The 18,564-nt window shown below is 38.1% G+C and overlaps 1 protein-coding gene across 7 annotated transcripts in view; it reads left to right on the forward strand.

Moving 5' to 3' along the window:
• ryr3 (ryanodine receptor 3) overlaps positions 1-18,564 on the forward strand; it is a 117,621-nt gene that overhangs the window by 75,603 nt on the left and 23,454 nt on the right. For all 7 annotated transcript variants that reach the window (XM_037537721.1, XM_037537722.1, XM_017682105.2 and 4 more), the window contains 31 exons: positions 1,121-1,253; positions 2,007-2,110; positions 2,485-2,620; positions 2,743-2,926; positions 3,951-4,062; positions 4,253-4,373; positions 4,938-5,107; positions 6,388-6,608; positions 6,718-6,808; positions 8,667-8,807; positions 9,837-10,000; positions 10,099-10,177; positions 11,263-11,352; positions 11,450-11,590; positions 11,691-11,747; positions 12,244-12,319; positions 12,397-12,520; positions 12,887-13,002; positions 13,163-13,230; positions 13,341-13,462; positions 13,601-13,650; positions 13,734-13,794; positions 14,618-14,856; positions 15,058-15,139; positions 15,221-15,351; positions 15,464-15,781; positions 16,124-16,364; positions 16,603-16,690; positions 16,781-16,873; positions 17,997-18,167; positions 18,294-18,353. In XM_037537721.1, the coding sequence (XP_037393618.1) occupies positions 1,121-1,253; positions 2,007-2,110; positions 2,485-2,620; positions 2,743-2,926; positions 3,951-4,062; positions 4,253-4,373; positions 4,938-5,107; positions 6,388-6,608; positions 6,718-6,808; positions 8,667-8,807; positions 9,837-10,000; positions 10,099-10,177; positions 11,263-11,352; positions 11,450-11,590; positions 11,691-11,747; positions 12,244-12,319; positions 12,397-12,520; positions 12,887-13,002; positions 13,163-13,230; positions 13,341-13,462; positions 13,601-13,650; positions 13,734-13,794; positions 14,618-14,856; positions 15,058-15,139; positions 15,221-15,351; positions 15,464-15,781; positions 16,124-16,364; positions 16,603-16,690; positions 16,781-16,873; positions 17,997-18,167; positions 18,294-18,353 (3,984 nt within the window). The remainder of the gene's footprint in view (positions 1-1,120; positions 1,254-2,006; positions 2,111-2,484; positions 2,621-2,742; positions 2,927-3,950; positions 4,063-4,252; positions 4,374-4,937; positions 5,108-6,387; positions 6,609-6,717; positions 6,809-8,666; positions 8,808-9,836; positions 10,001-10,098; positions 10,178-11,262; positions 11,353-11,449; positions 11,591-11,690; positions 11,748-12,243; positions 12,320-12,396; positions 12,521-12,886; positions 13,003-13,162; positions 13,231-13,340; positions 13,463-13,600; positions 13,651-13,733; positions 13,795-14,617; positions 14,857-15,057; positions 15,140-15,220; positions 15,352-15,463; positions 15,782-16,123; positions 16,365-16,602; positions 16,691-16,780; positions 16,874-17,996; positions 18,168-18,293; positions 18,354-18,564) is intronic.

Genomic DNA, 18,564 nt, shown 5'->3' on the forward strand with positions numbered 1-18,564 from the left:
CCTACCACTTCTCAGTTCTCCTTGGCAGACTCATTAAGGGGGCCTCTGCATGGGGAACATGAATTCCAGACACTGAGGCTGAGACCCGATATGCGTAGTTCTCCTGCAGAGTCCATTTTAAATACAAAACATGTTGCTTATATGCATGATTAAGCTTGTTCTTTTAAATGAATAGTTTGTAAAAATAATTACATTATTTTTCCTTGACATAAACGTTGAGCATGTTCAGTATCTGAAATTTGCTTCTTTAGGTTTGCACTAGTGCTGCTGGAGACTATGGAGCTATGAGTAATTTAAGGTTGTAATTATTACATAATCCCCTGATCACACAATTAAGTTGAGGCAAATACATGTAAATAAGGAAAATGTAATGGGTCTTTCTACTCAGTTCTGACTGGTGCAGTAACGTATTTTGAGCAGTTAGTGATTTTGTTTTCCAGAGCTTGAGCTGTTATCATTTGGGAGTTACTAATTATTTACAGCTGGGAATCAGTCAGTTTGGCCAATTTAGTAGTTATACAAGAAATAAAAAAAGACATTTTAAATCACAGTTACTTGGTAGTTAACTATGGCAGTTAATCGCAAGCTAAAATTTCAGATTTGTGACAGGCCTTATTTATAGCCCTCCATTCAGCATTGTCCAAACTGGGTGTTTATATTAGTTAACAATTTATATTTATATTATTAACAAATAGACTTGCTAATGTGGTTTCTTGGATTTTTATCTAAATAATGGACGTAAATTCAGTCACATAGTTGACAACAGTATCAGCAGCCGTCTTGCATCTAAGCTTTCTTTTCCTGTGAGCTACATTAACCCCTTAGCTCCATTCAAAACTACAGAAACTTAGGACATCAAGCATGTTTTTGTTGAAAGACTGCATTTAGTATTAGAGAAGATTGTGTACATTAGATTTTTTTGGTTGATGTGTTTGTGTGCTTGAAGTGCACATTTTAAAAAAATAGCCATTAGGTTTTTGCTAGAGAAGTAATAACGTCTCAACATCCTGTGCTGATGTGGAACTGTAGAATATGCTATCTGTCCAGGACATTTGGGGAGAAAGAGAGAAAGAGAGGTCACTGATGGAGAGGTAAAATGAGTGTCTTTATCTTTCGGCAGGAGATTGCTTTTCCCAAAGTGGTGGCCAGTTGCTGCCGTTTCCTCTGCTACTTCTGCCGCATCAGCCGTGAGAATCAGAAAGCTATGTTTGACCACCTGAGCTACCTGCTGGAGAATAGTAGTGTGGGACTGGGTAATTGCACTCACATACACACTCACATAGTGTCTGGCTACTTTAGAATGCGGGTCAGGCTGAGCTGACTCACAAGGCACTGTTGTGACTATGAGGAATGGCTCAGGCTGCTGAGACTGCCTGACTCTGCAGGAGACCTTTACCCCCCTCTCTCCACATCTCAGCACTTTAATGCTCAGCAAAGAGTAAACTCTTCCCTTCTAAACCTCACCACCTTCTCTAATCGAATAGCAGCATGCCAGAGGCCCAAACAATCAATAACGCTGGGGGGCACAGATAAAGCATTATTGCCATATCTGTTAATTTTACAGATCCTGATTCGGCTCTTGTGTTATACTATATAGCTATGCATTACATCATCAGTGCATGTTCAGGGCTAGAAACAGCTTATACATAATTATGATTTATTAAAGAAATACCTGTTTTACTGGTAGCATGCTGAAGAAAATCAAATGCTGTAGAAAATAATGAATTTTTTTTTAGATTCATCTTTTAAATTGAGAGGACTTAAATTTTACTTTCAGTAGGAATTTAGTAATCCAAGTGATGTTATTAATTGTTAGTAAAAAAAGTTAGTAAAAAGTTCAGTTACATACTACAGGCATTCTTATACATGTTTATGGAAATAGGCGGTGTAGACTTAATAGAGGAAAGACTGCCCTCTGCTGGTGAAGATACCTAAAAGAAGGGTGCAGAAGGTTTTTTGGGGGGTTTTTTGGGCAAACTCTGTAAACATTTTGTCCTTTTTTACAGCTTGTCCAGCCATGAGGGGCTCCACTCCACTGGATGTGGCTGCGTCCTCTGTGATGGACAACAACAGTCTGGCCCTGGCATTAGAGGAGCCAGACCTGGAAAAGGTAATGTACATGATGACATGAACTTGTTATCATAGATATTATAAGACTGTGCCACAGAATTTCATTTAAGGACTTAAATGGAGAAAATAGCATTTAATGTCCACTACTCACCAAATGATATCAGTTTTGCTGTTTTTGCTATTAGTGAATAATAGGGGTGTAATAATACAGTTGTATGCAAAATGCACTCCTGGTCAAATTACATGTTTAGTTGATTTTTGCAGAGAAAATAAGACAATACATAATATACAGAGACCACATTTCTGCACATTTAATCGGTATTCACTGTTTATATGGCCTGTTCATAAGTTATGACACACTTTATATTTGATATTGAAGCTCATTTTTTGCTTCTTTGCTGTGTGTTTGTCCAGGTAGTAACATATCTGGCTGGCTGTGGGCTACAAAGCTGCCCAATGCTGGTAGCCAAGGGATACCCTGACATCGGCTGGAATCCCATAGAAGGAGAGCGCTACTTGTCCTTTCTCCGATTCGCTGTCTTTGTCAATGGTGCGTCCTGACACCTTTATTATCCATAATTTCAGCTGTTGATAAGTCAATGTATGAAATGTCTTGACATACCCAAACTATCAAAACAATGCAACAGCTTTTATATACTCTTATCCCTTCAGGAGAGAGTGTGGAGGAGAACGCTAATGTAGTGGTGAAGCTGTTGATCAGGCATCCTGAGTGCTTTGGGCCGGCTCTAAGGGGAGAGGGTGGGCAAGGTCTGCTGGCTGCCATGCTGGAGGCCATTAAAATCTCTGAGAATCCTGCACTGGATCTGCCCACTCTTCCTGAAGGAGGAGCACCTGTGTAAGACTCAAATAGACCTCTCACTGTCTTCTTACAGTGAAGTGCGAACAGTTTGGTCACACTTCTGGTCAAATAACATTTTTACTATTTTATTATTTTTATTGATTTTCCAGATGAAAATGAGTGAACACACCCTTAACAGGGAACAAACATAATCAGGACATTTTTTTACACATCTTAATACATAGTTTCTGTTCACTTTTTGGGTTTAACATTGGAAAAAATAAAATATAAGATGTGCCATACTTTAAGCACAGGTCACATTTTATGTTTTATTTTTTCCTATATCTTAAATGCAAATAATAAACAGTAATTGTGTGTTAAAATGTGTAGAAGTGTGTAAAGGATGTGCTGAATTATTTTCAATTAGAAATTCAGCAAAATATTTAACTTGACCGGAATACACAAAGTTTGAGGACACCTAGTTTTCCCATGATGTTTGATTTTTTTTCTATATCGGTTTGTAATATTGTAATAGTATTAGTTAGAAATCTGTTGGGATTTTGCCATATTTCTTTGGAATGGCTGATGAAAGTACTATTTGGAAATAATCCCATACACAACACATTTTGTCATGTCAGCAATCATCAGCACTCAAACCAGTTAACTGTTTAAACTATTTTGGGGCCAAAATTTTTTTGATATGTGGCTGGTAGAAATAGTTTGGAGAAAAAAGGTCAAAAACTATTTGGGCATCATACATAGGAAGACATTTTGAGGAACCTGAAGCAGAGTCAATAGTTTTTTGTTAAAACATCTGCATGTATTTGTTCTCACTTAATTGGAAAATAGCAGTGAAAAGCAAACATTAACTTGAATATTTCAAAAGAAGACAAGGTGGTCTCATGCTTTTAAAGGGCACTATATATTTGGTGCTCAACATACAAGTTTATCCTTTGGATTTTGATTTGTCATAAGCCATTTTCTGCCAACCTGACTCTAAACTCCCCTGTGAAGGCCATGAGGGTGATTCACTGATTGTGATTGAGTGCTCATACTACGTTTGTGCGTGTGTGTGTGACAGGGTCTGGGAGGAGGGAGAGGAGGAGGAAGAGGTGGCCCACATGGGCAACTCCATCATGTCCTTCTACTCAGCCCTCATCGATCTTCTGGGGCGTTGTGCCCCTGAGATGCATGTGAGTGCTGCCCTCCTCTTATTACATAACACAGAATTACTGCAGCAGAATTGCTACAATACTAGCCTTGAGCCTACTGTAGCACTTGCAGTGCTTATATATCTTTGTTTTTGTGGTGATTCATTGGTTTCTAGTTGTGTCGTGGATTTATCACCTCATGTCTGAACATTGTTTTATTGATGTATCACAGTTAATCAACAAGGGCAAAGGTGAAGCCTTGCGTATCCGTGCCATCCTGCGCTCTCTAGTGCCTACCAAAGACTTGGTGGGCATCATCAGCATACCCCTCAAAGTGCCCATCGTCAACAAAGGTTAGCTGACTTAATGTATATCTGAGCTCACCTCTTAAAAATCACTTAAACCCTACACATAAACGTATGGGTCTGACAGACATATTGCCATTTTTCCTTGCAAAAACTGCAACATTGAAGGGATAACTGCCAAAAGTACTACTTTTAAGTTAACACCATGCCTCACACACATTTTATCCCTTTGCTGTAATGTCTGGCTCAAAAGACAACAATAGCTTTAACAATAGCTTGATTAACTGTCAAAGCATTTTTTACACAAAATCTGGTCTTTATCCTAGGGACATTAGTCATTTTTATATACAAATCAGTTTGAAAGAGTGCAGTTTTCAAATCACAAGAGCTGAACATTTTAAATATATCACTTTTTTAATTAAAATTTGATTAGTTTTAAGTGCCTCTCCATGGATCTGGTGCTCTGTGTTGCTCAGCACTACTTCGTACCAAGAAAGTTTTTTCATATGCAAATAACAGTGAAAATCAGTATATCTAAAGCTTTTTTTTTATTATTATCTCATCTTTTACCTTGCTTTTTCCTTGTATAACGTCATACCCTCTGCTCTCTAGATGGTAGTGTTACTGAGCCAGATATGAATGCTAGTTTCTGTCCTGAGCACAAGGCCCCAATGGTGCTCTTCCTGGACCGTGTCTATGGCATAGAGGACCAAAGCTTTCTTTTGAACCTGCTGGAGGTGGGCTTCCTGCCTGATCTGCGTGCCTCCGCCTCTCTGGACACAGTAAGTGACTTTGGGGCAGTGTGTTACGACTGTACAATACAACATATAATACTGTATTGCATAAAGTAAAGATGGAAACAGTAACATATTAAAGTCTTATAAAGTCTTAGGCACCCAAGACACATTTTTAAACTATACATACATATATATATATGAGAGAGAGATATAGATAGATAGATAGATAGATATATATAGTAATTTTATGGATGTTAGTGTGTTTGTTTAACCATTTTCAAACCTCTCCTCAAGGAAGCCCAATATTATATGTAGTTAAAAAGCAACTCCTGGTTTGACCAATCAGTGCTTCATTAAGCTGTGCTCATGATGTTATTGATGATATTATCAAGTCTCTGTGGTGGCTGTGAAGGTGTCAAGGAAAAATATGGACCCAAGAAATTCTTGTTACTTTTTATTGTTTTTATGTTTATTTGAATTATGAATATGACTTCATTCTAATGTATATTGTGATAAACTCACTGCTGAGGTAAATTGTTTAAAAATTTGCTTAGATGCCTAAAACTTTTGCACAGTACTGTATGGTTGGTTCTCTAGTGCTCGTTAATTTTAATGTATTGAAACATGTATTGAATTGAGATAGTACTGTATGAGGGTGTGGTCATGTGTGGAGAAATCAATGCTTTTGTTTGTATTTATAATGCTTGAGCATGTTGAATTCCTCCAGTGGCACAAGAAGCTCCAGTGGGTTGGTCACTTCCAGATTCCTTCCTGCATACTAAGAGCTTCTGTTTAAGTATTGACAGCCACTCTGGCCTCTGTCCAGTTACAGCTGCTTTGTAAACACCACAGACACATGAAGAAAGAGAGGGACATACGCATATGCAGACACACACACACACACTCAGATCCTGCTGAAAAGGAGTCATAGTTAAACTGTGTGTATCTGTGTAAATGTTGCTGATGATACAGAAAGGTGCGCCAAGCAAAAATGATTGGCAGTCGAAAATTTGTTATCACTGTTAAAACATTTGGAATTAATATTTTCAGTAGACCACTTCTGTTGCAGATAAATGTATGAAAATAATTCTAATACACTAGTTAAGTGCAGCTTGTATTATATAATTGGAAGCTCTAGATAATTCTGAAATGACTGAGAAATAAATGTAGTAATAAATGAAGAAATTATTGTATTATAATCAAATGTTGAGGCAGATAAAAAAATAGAAATACAGTAATTTGCAATTGTCTTAGACCATAGTGTGACTATTGTGATTATAATCTAATCGATGAATTTGTGTTGTTTTTTTCCTTTCCATAACTAGGAAGTGCTAAGCACCACAAAGACAGCCTTGGCCATGAACAGATACATTGGCTCAGCTGTGCTTCCTCTGCTGACCCGTTGTGCCGCTCTCTTTGCTCATACGGAGCACTATGCCATGCTGGTGGATTCCACACTCCACACCATCTACCGGCTTTCCAAAGGCCGCTCACTCACCAAGGCCCAGAGAGACTCCATTGAAGAGTGCCTGCTTGCCATCTGCAAGTAAGAAACCCAGTTCAGTCTTTGAGGGGAACTTCTATATCTAACTCCATCAGTTAACCTAGTTGTTTATCATTCTGAATAAATATGCTTTAATTGCTCTGCTGCTTAGGCACCTGCGGCCCTCTATGCTGCAGCAGCTCCTGCGCCGCCTTGTCTTTGATGTGCCACAACTTACAGAATACTGCAAGATGCCCATAAAGGTGAGCATTTCAGATCTATGTCATTATAAGGTTTGTATATTTAGCACTGCTGGGGCTCTATTCTGTGTTCCACTGATAGCCCTTTAGTCCTATTCAGAACTGTAAAAAGTATATGTGTGTGTGTATGTGTGTGTGTGTGTATATATATATATATATATATATATATATATATATACACACACACACACACACACACACACACACACACACACACACACACACACACATATACAGGCACACCTAGTGCTTCTGGCTTTTAAATTATGTTAGGTGATTTGTTATGTCAGATCTAGTGATGATCCTTTGAGCAGTAGGTGAGAATATATTAGCCTTCTCTTGACATCTCAGCTGCCAGTGTGTAACAGTGATCCACAACCCTCCTTTCATCAGCCTCACAACAAACCAGTCAACTGTGGGCACTAGTTACTGTCCATTAGCCCATGAGTATCAATTAACAGGATGAATAAATATGTTAACATGTCCTTACATTAAATGAATGGATCAGTGCAAATTTTTATTTACACAATTTTTGGTGTCCAAATTTTGCTTCTTTAGGTTTAGCCCTGGAGTGCTGAGGCTGTTTGTAACAAACACTAGACACCCAAATTGTTTGTGTAAATACATACAAAAAAAATAATTTTCAGACTTTAATAAAGACTAAAAAAAGACTATAGTCCAACACTATGATCAATTATTTTATCAAACACTAAGGCTGTGTGTGAAATCATCTACTACATACACTCTGAAGCCACACCAGCCTTTTCCGCTGGTCTTCAAGTCAGTTTGCTGTTTTTGTCTGTTTAATAGGTAACTTTCTGCATAGTGTGGATAAAACAGTAACTCAGCTGTTTGGTACAGTCAGCCTTGGCTTTTGAGGCTTCTGTCTAGAGTCACACTGCTTATTATTCAGTCAGACTAATTCATATTATCAACTCTGAGTGTTTTAAAAATTAAATGACTTGCAGATGGGGGAAAACAGCTGTAAAACCACATTAGTTTACCACACAGATTAACCCACTGTTTACATTATTAAAGTTTATTTGCAGCTTTGAAGATGAGTAGAAAACAACATCTTATCCTCTGTCATGGTATGGGGTCTTTTAAGAGGTACACCTCTCAACCAAAATATAAATATACAAGCTGAAAAGTGACTGTTGGGCTGAGGAAAATGGGCGAGTCCTGAGATGTTCCGATTGACTCAGTGCCTTATGTTGGCAGACTTGCCACGCCCCTTCCCTGTAGTACAGCATGTGGCTTGTGCCACATACTAGATACTGTACAGTACATTACTGTTGAAAAATAGCTTACAGTGTTCAGTATGTACTGATGCAGTATACAGTACACAGAATGCTATATAACACAGCCCAGGTTTTAATCACAGCAAGCAATACTGTGTACTAACCCACTGCAGATATTCTCTGCCCTAACACTCCTTATCCAGCTCGTCAGCTCATTATCATAAACTGGATCTGGTGTGTTGTTGGTGCATAGAATACCTGAAATTGTCCAGGGCAATGCACCTCCAAGATCCACATCACAAGTAATTCTGAATTGAGACCAGGATGCAGTTTGGGTGGTTTCAGAGAAACTTTCTGGCTACATTTACAGAAACACTTTTTGTGACTTTTGACTTCTGGTATTTGCAATTTTTAGCCTCAAAGCTCAAATTTAGAAACCAAACATGTCTTGGCTGAATGACTGCATCAAGGGAAATTGGAAAATTAGGTAAACAATTACTTTAAGCCCTGTGTTGAATTGTAAAGAACTATGAATATACTATTTAAATTGCTTTGCTGTGAATCTAAACATCTGCCAGATTTATTTTTTAGGTAACCCATATGTTTTTTTGTTATCGCAGCTTTTGACCAATCACTATGAGCAGAATTGGAAATATTACTGCCTGCCCACTGGCCTTGGAAGCTATGGCATAGCCTCAGAGGAGGAGCTACATCTCACCAAGAAACTCTTCTGGGGCCTTTTTGATGCACTCTCTCATAAGGTACTGCACAACTCCTCATGCATCCAGATAGCACTTTCTAGCTGTATTTGTAGAGATTCATTTTATAAATAACTGTATGTCAAAAAAACAGATTCATGCAAAGATAGGTAGCTAAATCAGCATAAGAATAAGACTTTTTCACATTACAGCAACTATATATATTTGGGTACCTACATATTATCAAATATCATGTACAATCAGGCAGTTAACATTTTCCTGGCATTTGCCAAACACAGACCCGTACATTAGATAGAGAAGCATAATTTATTGCTCCAGAGAATACGTTGCCACTGCTGCAGAGTCCAGTGGTGGCATGCTTTACATTACTCTGTCTGACGCTTGGGATTGTTCTTGGTGATGTAAGGCTTGCATGCAGCTGCTCAGCCATGAAAACCAATGCCATGAAGCTACTGGTGCACAATTTTTGTGCTGATGTTAAAGCCAGAGGAGGCTTGGAACTCTGCAGTTATTGAGTCAGCAGAGCGTTGGTGACTTACATGCACTTTGTGCCTCAGCACTCAGTGACCCAGCTCTGTAACTTTACGTGATCTACCCCTTTTTATGGCTGAGTTGCTCTCATTCCTAAACACTTTTCAGAAATACCCCTTACCGTTGATGGTGGAATATCTAGGAGAGAAGAAATTTCGTAAACTCAGTTGTTGTAATAGTGGCATCCTATTACAGTACCATGCTCAAATTCATTGAGCTCTTTAGAACGACCCATTCTTTCACAAATGTTCGTAAAGGTAGACTGCATGGCTAGGGCCTTGATGTTTACACCCGTACACCTATGGGAATGGGACAGAATGAAACACCTGAATTTAATGGGGTTAAGAGGTGTGTTTCACTACACACACACACACACACACACACACAGAAACACACACACACTCCAATACTCAGTGATTAATTTAGGTATTGGAAGAGAAAAAGTGGTCAGTGCATTTCTGTCCTCCCATTATATAACCCTTCATGGGACCCTCTGCAGCTTTCTTCACAGAGCCTCTCTTTTCAATTTTTCACCTACAGAAATACGATGCAGAGCTTTTCAAAATGGCCATGCCTTGTCTGAGTGCCATAGCTGGAGCACTTCCACCAGACTATGTCGACACAAGCCCAAGCACTACTCTGGTGAAGCAAGTCTCTGTGGATGCTCAGGGCAACTTTGACCCCAAACCCATCAGCACTGCCAAGTAAGCACCAAGTGTAGAGGACAAAAACTGCCTGTGTTTAAAGATAATTCTGTGTTGATAATTTTGTGTTAAACAGAATAATACATCATATTTTTCAGTATCTCCCTGCCTGAAAAATTGGAGTACATTGCCAACAAGTATGCAGAGCACTGCCATGAGAAATGGTCTTCTGAAAAGGTAAATTAATGTACACTATGGGGGACATGTTGGAAGGAACACTTAAAAAAATAACACTCTGTTGTCAAACTAGCTGATTTTTAATCATACCCACCTGATTCATCAATCAAGAGTAGTAAATAAGTAGTTTGGAAGTAATTAAAAACTGCAAAGGTCATGAAGGCTCTTCATATGCAATTCATTAGAGTAAGGTATGTATGTATATATATGTATATATATATATATATATATATATATATATATATATATATATATATATATATATATATATATATATATATATATATATATATATATATATATACACACACACACACACACACACACACACATTTTTATATCTGTTCATCATCTGTGCCATGAACCTGCATTAGGGGCCAGTGTCCAAACCAGAGTAGACAGAAAACATGGATGGGGTCTATAATTCCATGTAACTTTGCACTTTTTCTGCCATCACATCCTGAGAATACATAATGATGCACATACATTCATGTTTATACATCTTTGCAGAAGTAAAGCACTACAAATCAATGGAAGATTATTGAAAAATCTCTCTGATTAAACTAGATTAAAAGTGCCCACGTATTTTTGATATAATTATTGTAGTAGGCAGGGGGCTGAAATGACTAGCTAGCTACTTTTAAGCTTTATGTTTTTTGCACTTTGCCAGTATATGTAGAGAAATATACATACAAGGTACAGTGTCTTGCTTTAGGTTCAGTAAAAAAGTTGTAAGTAGCTTCCTATATTTTCAAACATCTGCATTACAGTCAGTGACAATTGTTTTCCAGGGTCATAGATTTTTTTACCTTTCATTTTATAAAATTACACTAAAAGTAATACAATAAAAAAATGTAAAAAGTACCTGAAAATAAAACATTGTACAAAAAGCATGTTTTCTCATTGGCTGAGGGAGTAGAGTGTTAAGCAACTTTCTGGCAAAATCAAAAACAACAACAAAAAAAAAGTGCTTACTTCCATACTTTTGGCCTGTCATGTACATTTTCACTTCATGCTGTGTATAATTGCATGAATGCCTTTCCACTTCTGTGCCATAGCTACAAAGATGTTCTGTTTTCTGACAGTTTGCACTAGGCTGGAATGCAGGAGAGAAAGTGGATGAAAAAGCCAAAACTCACCCTCTACTGAAACCATACAAAGCACTGAGCGAGAAGGTACCCCATACTTCTGAAACATCCTCTACAGAGCATTCATCCACAGAGCTGATACCCTGCTAATGCTCCTTTAATCCATTTGTTGGAATTTGGCCAGGAGAGGGAGACCTACCGCTATCCTGTGAAGGAGTCTCTGAAGAGCATGTTGGCCATGGGCTGGAACATCGAGAGGACCAAAGAGGGAGAGGCCATGTTCCAGCAGCGTGAGACAGAGAAAAAGACCTCAGAGTCTTCCCAGGTAGGGAGATTTCTGTGTAAAGCACAAATAAGGAGCGCAAAAAAAGTTTACATAAAATATATGTATAATCATCTATTTGTGTCATGTGCAATTTTTCCAGGGATTTAATCCATCGCCTGTAGATTTGGATAATGTAGTCCTGTCCCGAGAGTTACAGGTAAGTGGGAGTGTCTTTGGTGTTAGAATAGAGTACGTATAATTCTTTGAATGGTTTGCAAATACAGTACTGTGCGAAAGTCAGAGATCAACTTTTATTTATTTAATTTCCAATCAAAATGGCTATTAAGTACAAGTTATTAATTTTTCAGGATATATTACTGAGAACATATGTTTGGGCCAAAGACTAACTTCCAGCTTCCGTGATCTCTGTGAAGCTGCTCAGAGCTCCTACCTAAGCTTCTCAGAGTATACCCCTCTGTTCCAGGCTCACCTTTAGGCGTGGTCCAAATGCACAAATTTTCCAACTATATATTTAACAGAATAACTTGTGCTTCATGGCTATTTTGACTGTAAATTAAATAAATGAAAGAAGGTATTTCACTTTTGCACAGAACTCAAGTTCACAGATGTACTTCTAAAAATGTAGTATTTTTATATTTATATTGCCTTCTGGAAACATGTCTGTTAAACTGGCCTGATGTATGTTTTTGCAGGGTATGGTAGAGAATGTAGCAGAGAATTATCACAACATTTGGGCAAAGAAAAAGAAAATGGAACTAAGTAGCAAAGGTAATAATATTGTCCAGGAGACTTGCCTGTTGTATCTAATGTTTCAGAGTTAGCCGTATATGTTGTTTTTCCTACAGGAGGTGGGACTCATCCTCTACTGGTGCCGTATGACACCCTGACTGCTAAGGAAAAGTACAGAGACAGAGAGAAGGCTCAGGAGCTATTTAAATTCCTACAGCTTAATGGATACACAATAAGCAGGTTTGTGTGTCTCTAAGCTTTTTCCCTTCTTTTGTGTCCACCCCAGCTGGCACCTGTAATGATAGACATGATAGTGGCAAAAATAAGACAAGCTTTTCCCATGAATTAAACAGTGCACAGTCAGTATTATTAATCTTAATAAATTGGAGTAAGTGTTTCATTATAATAAACTCCTCCAAGTATTTTGCACTTTGAGGGGGAAACCTATATAAATGCATGTGCAATGAAGCAAAAGAGCAGTGAATCAGTTATGGTAACCTTTTATCCTAAAAATAGTTTGCTATGATGCTAAAAGCTAGTAGGTCTGCCCCATGGTGAGTCATTGTAGTGAATGTAACATTACAGATGATTTTCTATGTTTGCCAGAGGTCTGAAGGATATGGAGCAGGACTCTTCCTCTATGGAAAAGAGGACTGCCTACAAATTCCTTAAGAGGTTGCTTAGTTATGTGGACTCTGCACAGGAATTCATAGCACATCTTGGTGAGTTCATCTATAAAAGATAATGCATACAAACATATCACACAAGAATGAGAACCTGAAAGAGAATGAGGGATATAAACACATACAAAATAATGCATGGATATTATCAGTACTGAACATATCTTCGTTTAGCACTAATCTTTTTGAATCATTTTTACAGAGGCTATGGCTACCAGTGGGAAAACAGACAAATCTCCTCATGAACAGGAAATAAAATTCTTTGCAAAGGTAGGGATAGACATCTGACAACCTGAAGATTAATGCATTGGTTGGCAATATTAACTAATCCTCTCCCACGCTGTAATTATATATATGTTCCTGATCCCCCTGTATTACAGGTTCTCCTGCCCCTGATTGACCAGTATTTTAAGAACCACTGCCTCTACTTCTTGTCTTCACCCAGCATCAACCTTAGCAGCAGTGGCTATGCTTCTAACAAAGAGAAGGAGATGATTACCAGGTTCAGCCTTTTTTGTAGTCACTAATTACAAGCATGATTATAAATGTAATGAAATGGTTACAGTTATATAGTAGGTTAGTTTTAATCCTTCGTTTCTCACTCTTCCTCTTTCTTCACTTTTCTCATTTGTTTCTACAGTGTCTTCTGTAAGCTGGCATCTCTTGTCAGACATAGGATTTCTCTGTTTGGTAAGCACATTCTCAATTTGATAATCATTTTCTGTTCTGTTTCGGGTAACTTATCTAACTTCACCACTACTTTTCTCTCTCAGGGAGTGACTCAGCCACAATGGTGAGCTGTCTGCACATCTTGGCACATTCATTGGATTTCAGGTAGGAGCAGATTCATACAAGTTTAGTAGTTCTGTAGCCTTATTGCAAATATTTATTTTCTGTTGATTTCATTGGAAAAACATGAATTATTATTGTTTTATCTTTGTCATTAATTGTGGTAATTACACTGAATGGCTAGCAATGGATAGATTAGTGGCACCAATATTGTGGCTCTATGTGTAATTTTCGTTTTATTACTTACTCTAAGATATAACAGCAGTCTGCAAGAAGACCACCAAAATGACCATTAAGTACATGTTATACATGTTTTGGCATCAGGAAAAAAGCAGACAACAGAGAAAAACTGTGTTCACCTTATGCCTTTATTATGGCTTCCATTTTATTATTTTTTTTTCCCCTAGAAGACTTGCTTTCTGTTTTTCACAGAAATCTTCAGAGACATTTTTCCACAGTCCCAAAGTTCAGTCTTTGAAGTTGTCTGCATTTTCTGATTCCTTTTTATGATGCAAGTAATCCCAGACGCATTCAGTGATGTTGATGGGCTCTGTGGTGGTTAGTTAATTGTTCTGAGAACATCAGCAGCTTCTTCTTTTGATTTGCAAATGTTCTGATAATACACAGTTCTTTTTTTTTCTTTTAGTCATTTTTTGAACTCCAGTTTTAGAAACCTTTTTCCACTTTTTAACTTTATCCTTTTTAATGTACCAGTATTATCTTTTATCTAATCTCCTCAGAAATATCTAGTGAAAAGGAATAACTTGTATTTAAAGGTCATTTTGACTGGAAATTGTGGTCTCTGACATTTGCTCAGAACTTTATATACTGTTTACCTGTTGGTCTGACTACCTGGTTCCTTTTAAAGGACAGTGATGAAGTCTGGCTCAGAGCTGGTGAAGGCAGGAGTTAGGACATTCTTTGAGAATGCAGCTGAAGACCTGGAAAAGACTTTGGAGAACCTTAAGCTGGGCAAACTGGGCCAGTCCCGAACCCAGATGAAAGGAGTTGCACAGATCGTTGCCTATACCTCGGTGGCCCTGCTGCCCATTCTAACTGCTCTTTTTCAGCATGTCACTCAGCACCAGTTTGGCGTGGACTTGCTGTGTGAGTGGACAGTTTAATTAATCATCACAGACTCAAATGATGATGCACAGAATAATATCTAAAAAGAATTGATAGTACTGAGTCAACTACAGGACATACTAAAACAGATTTAAACTGTTAAAATAATTATAATGATGATTAGGCATTTTAAAAATGTTCAGATTTATCTTTATTATTCTATGGCCTCTCATTGTGTTTCAGTGGACGATGTTCAACTGTCCTGTTATCGCATCCTGACCAGCCTCTACTCCTTGGGAACTGGCAAGAACATCTATGTTGAGAAGTAATTGACTTTTGTGATCATCTTTGTGAGGTGGTATTCATACTTTTATTTAAATTAAAGAATATGTTCGTATCTAAACAGACAGCTTCCTGCACTGGGGGAATGTTTGGCCACTCTGGTGGGTGCCATTCCAGTGGCCTTCCTGGAGCCTCATCTGAACATGCACAACCCCTGCTCTGTCTTCAACACCAAAACACCCCGAGAGAGGGCAAGTGAGTTCCCATTCCAAACTCCTATTTTAATAGGTGGCTTGAACTAATTGATGAAAGTTTTCTGTTGTTGTCATTGGCATGAGATGTTTGGATCATTTCTGTCTGTTACCAGTTCTGAGCATGCCTGACACGGTGGAGGAGATGTGTCCTGAGATGCCTCGACTGGATGGCCTGATGAAGGACATCCATGATATCTCAGAGTCTGGGGCACGCTACACTGAGATGCCCCACATCATTGAGGTCGTCCTGCCCATGCTGTGTAACTATCTTTCCTACTGGTGGGCAAAAGGCCCTGAGAACTCACTGAGTGATGTAAGCTGCTGTACCACGGTCACCTCTGAGCACCTTAGCCTCATCCTTGGCAACATCCTTAAGATTCTCAACAACAACCTTGGCATTGATGAAGCCTCCTGGATGAAGAGGCTTGCAGGTGGGTGTTGTGTGATTTCAGTAAACATAACATCAATCCATCGAAGTGACCTTTTTTAGGATGTTAGATCTATAGGTTTTTTGCTCCTTTTATGTACCATGTTTTAACATATTAACTCTTTACAATCATAACTTGAGTAACTGATTGTAGACAGTTTGTAACTTGCTCAACTCTGGTCCTAGAGGGACAGTGTCTAGCACAGTCTGGTACTAACTCTCCTCAGACACACCCACTAACTAAACATATTTATAACATTATTCAATGAGAAAATAATGGACATGGAAACAAAACTAAAGGTTTCCCAATGCTGACTGTGACTCTACTTTGTTCACTTAAATTCAGTGTACACCCAGCCAATCATTTGTAAGGCTGGTGCAGATCTCTTGCGAACACACTTCCTTCCCACACTGGAGAAGCTGAAGAAGAAGACGGTGAAGGTGGTGGCTGAAGAGGAGCTGCTGAGGGCTGAGAGCAGGGCTGATACCCAGGAGGCCGAACTACAGATTCTGGATGAATTTGCTGTCCTCTGCAGGGACCTTTATGCCTTTTATCCCATGCTCATCCGCTACGTGGACAATAACAGGTAATTTGGGGATTTTCCAGGTGCTGCACTTTAAAAGATCCAGTTAACTGAGGTCTCTTTAAAATTGTCATTTCTTTGCTTGAAACTTGTTGATGTTGATAAAAGAAGACATTCAACAAAGAAACATATAGAAGAAGAGACTTTTAACATTGGCATTCACTCTTTAAAACAAAAAAATCGGAAAATCAGCATCTTTAGAAACAGGAAAATAACTCTTTTTTTTTTTCTCTCTATCCAGGTCCAAATGGCTAAAGAAGCCTGATTCAGATTCAACAGAGCTCTTTAAAATGGTGTCAGAGATTTTCATTCTCTGGTGTAAATCTCATGTAAGTTCTCAACATATTTTCTAAAATAAGAGGTCATGATTGACTTGTTTCCATGTTCTCACAAAAAAACATTGGCCTTTTCACTTGCAGAATTTCAAAAGAGAAGAGCAAAACTTTGTTGTGCAAAATGAAATCAACAACCTTGCCTTCCTTACTGGAGACAGCAAAACCAAGATGTCAAAGGTAAGATTGCAGAAGGGCAAACAAATTAATTGCTGACATAAAATGAACTTCAGACAAGCAGACAATTTATGCTAATAAGCCTGTGGAGTTACAAAGAACTCTCTGTAATTGGATGGTTGAGTGCAAAAATCCTCTCAAATTATCACAAGCTCCATGCATCTTTATGTCCAGTCTATTTGTGATGTACTCCTCCATGCTTTTTACACATCATAGATCCTCATACATGGTTTTAGAGAGTTGAATACATGGCTATATTTTAATGATTCAGCCACATCTTCTAGTATGGTTTGTTTATAAATTAGCTGTTAAATATTTTTTTTACTGTTCAAAAAGACAGTCTAGCTAATACAATGCTAGAAACCAAAAGAATCAACATTATGAAGTTCATATGTTGTGGATACTATTTACCTCTACTCTAGGGCTACTTGAATATTTGTTTATAATGTTCATAAAAAGACCAACTTCACATTCATTTTTTGGCTGTAGGTTTGATTGTTGAACGATATACAGGTCAAGAAGCGGAGCATGTCCTCAGGGCAGAGACAGCAGGCTAACTAAACAGTTTAACTGAATCCTGTTTATGAACTGTGAAAATATATATGAATTTAGAATGAAACACTGAAATAGCTTGCAGTAATGTCAGTCCTGTGTGAGATTAATGTTTGTCTAACAACGTTATTAGGAAGCATTTTCATAATGGAATTTGAACTTGGACCACCAATTTAGCAATGTAATATGAATATGGCTATCCTTTCAGTAAACCAAGTGAAGTGACAGTGAAAAAATGTTACTAAACAAAGATTTGCCACTATCTAGAACCTTCTTCTGTATCGTCACTGCTATCTGGGTAACCAGAAATCAAGTCAGGCTATCTCTTGGCATTTTGGGATGTCTAATGTTAATGAAGGATGTTTAAATGTGTAAAGCTATTTATTACAAGTTGAAAAATGGAACATTTTAATTATAGTTGTGTAAAATGATCAAACATACTCTTTAAGAATGATTTTGAGAATGAATGAATTAAGTGCTTCTTTGGAAACAAGTATTTGAAGCATGCAGGTAAACAAACATGGCTGAGGGGAAAACAACAGTCATTGTGCTGTGTTTGTGTGGTCTGTACCAGTCAGGAGGCCAGGATCAGGAGAGGAGAGGGAAGAAGAGAAAAAGGGAATTGTACTCTGTCCAGACATCCCTAATCGTAGCAGCTCATAAGAAGTTGCTGCCCATTGGCCTCAACATGTGCTCCCCTGGAGATCAGGAGCTCATTTCTCTGGCCAAGATCCGTTACTGTCTGGTGAGCATCAGTCTTCGTCGTGACTCCAGCCTGCTCACTCATCATTCCACTTTCTTGAAATTAGAGTGACTGCAATACAAGCCATATGAGCTCTTTAGTGAATCTCTGGTTTGCTGCCTTTCACAGAAAGACACTGATGATGAGGTGAAGGATTACCTGAAGCAGAACCTCCATCTTCAGGAGAAGGTAAAGTGAAAATTAGCCATACTGACAGCTAACGAATCTATGAAAGATATACAAATACATAAAACCAGCAACATTATTTTAATGCCATGATTGTTAATGGCAATAGTTCATAAATAAAATTAACCCCTTAAACATCACGGCCTATGTATTTGCCCACACCTCAGTTTCTTCCTCTTATATTACATTATTTTTATGTTACTGAATAATTTAT

The sequence above is a fragment of the Pygocentrus nattereri genome, chromosome 4 (genome assembly GCF_015220715.1).
Source record: "Pygocentrus nattereri isolate fPygNat1 chromosome 4, fPygNat1.pri, whole genome shotgun sequence".
Classification (NCBI taxonomy): domain Eukaryota; kingdom Metazoa; phylum Chordata; class Actinopteri; order Characiformes; family Serrasalmidae; genus Pygocentrus; species Pygocentrus nattereri.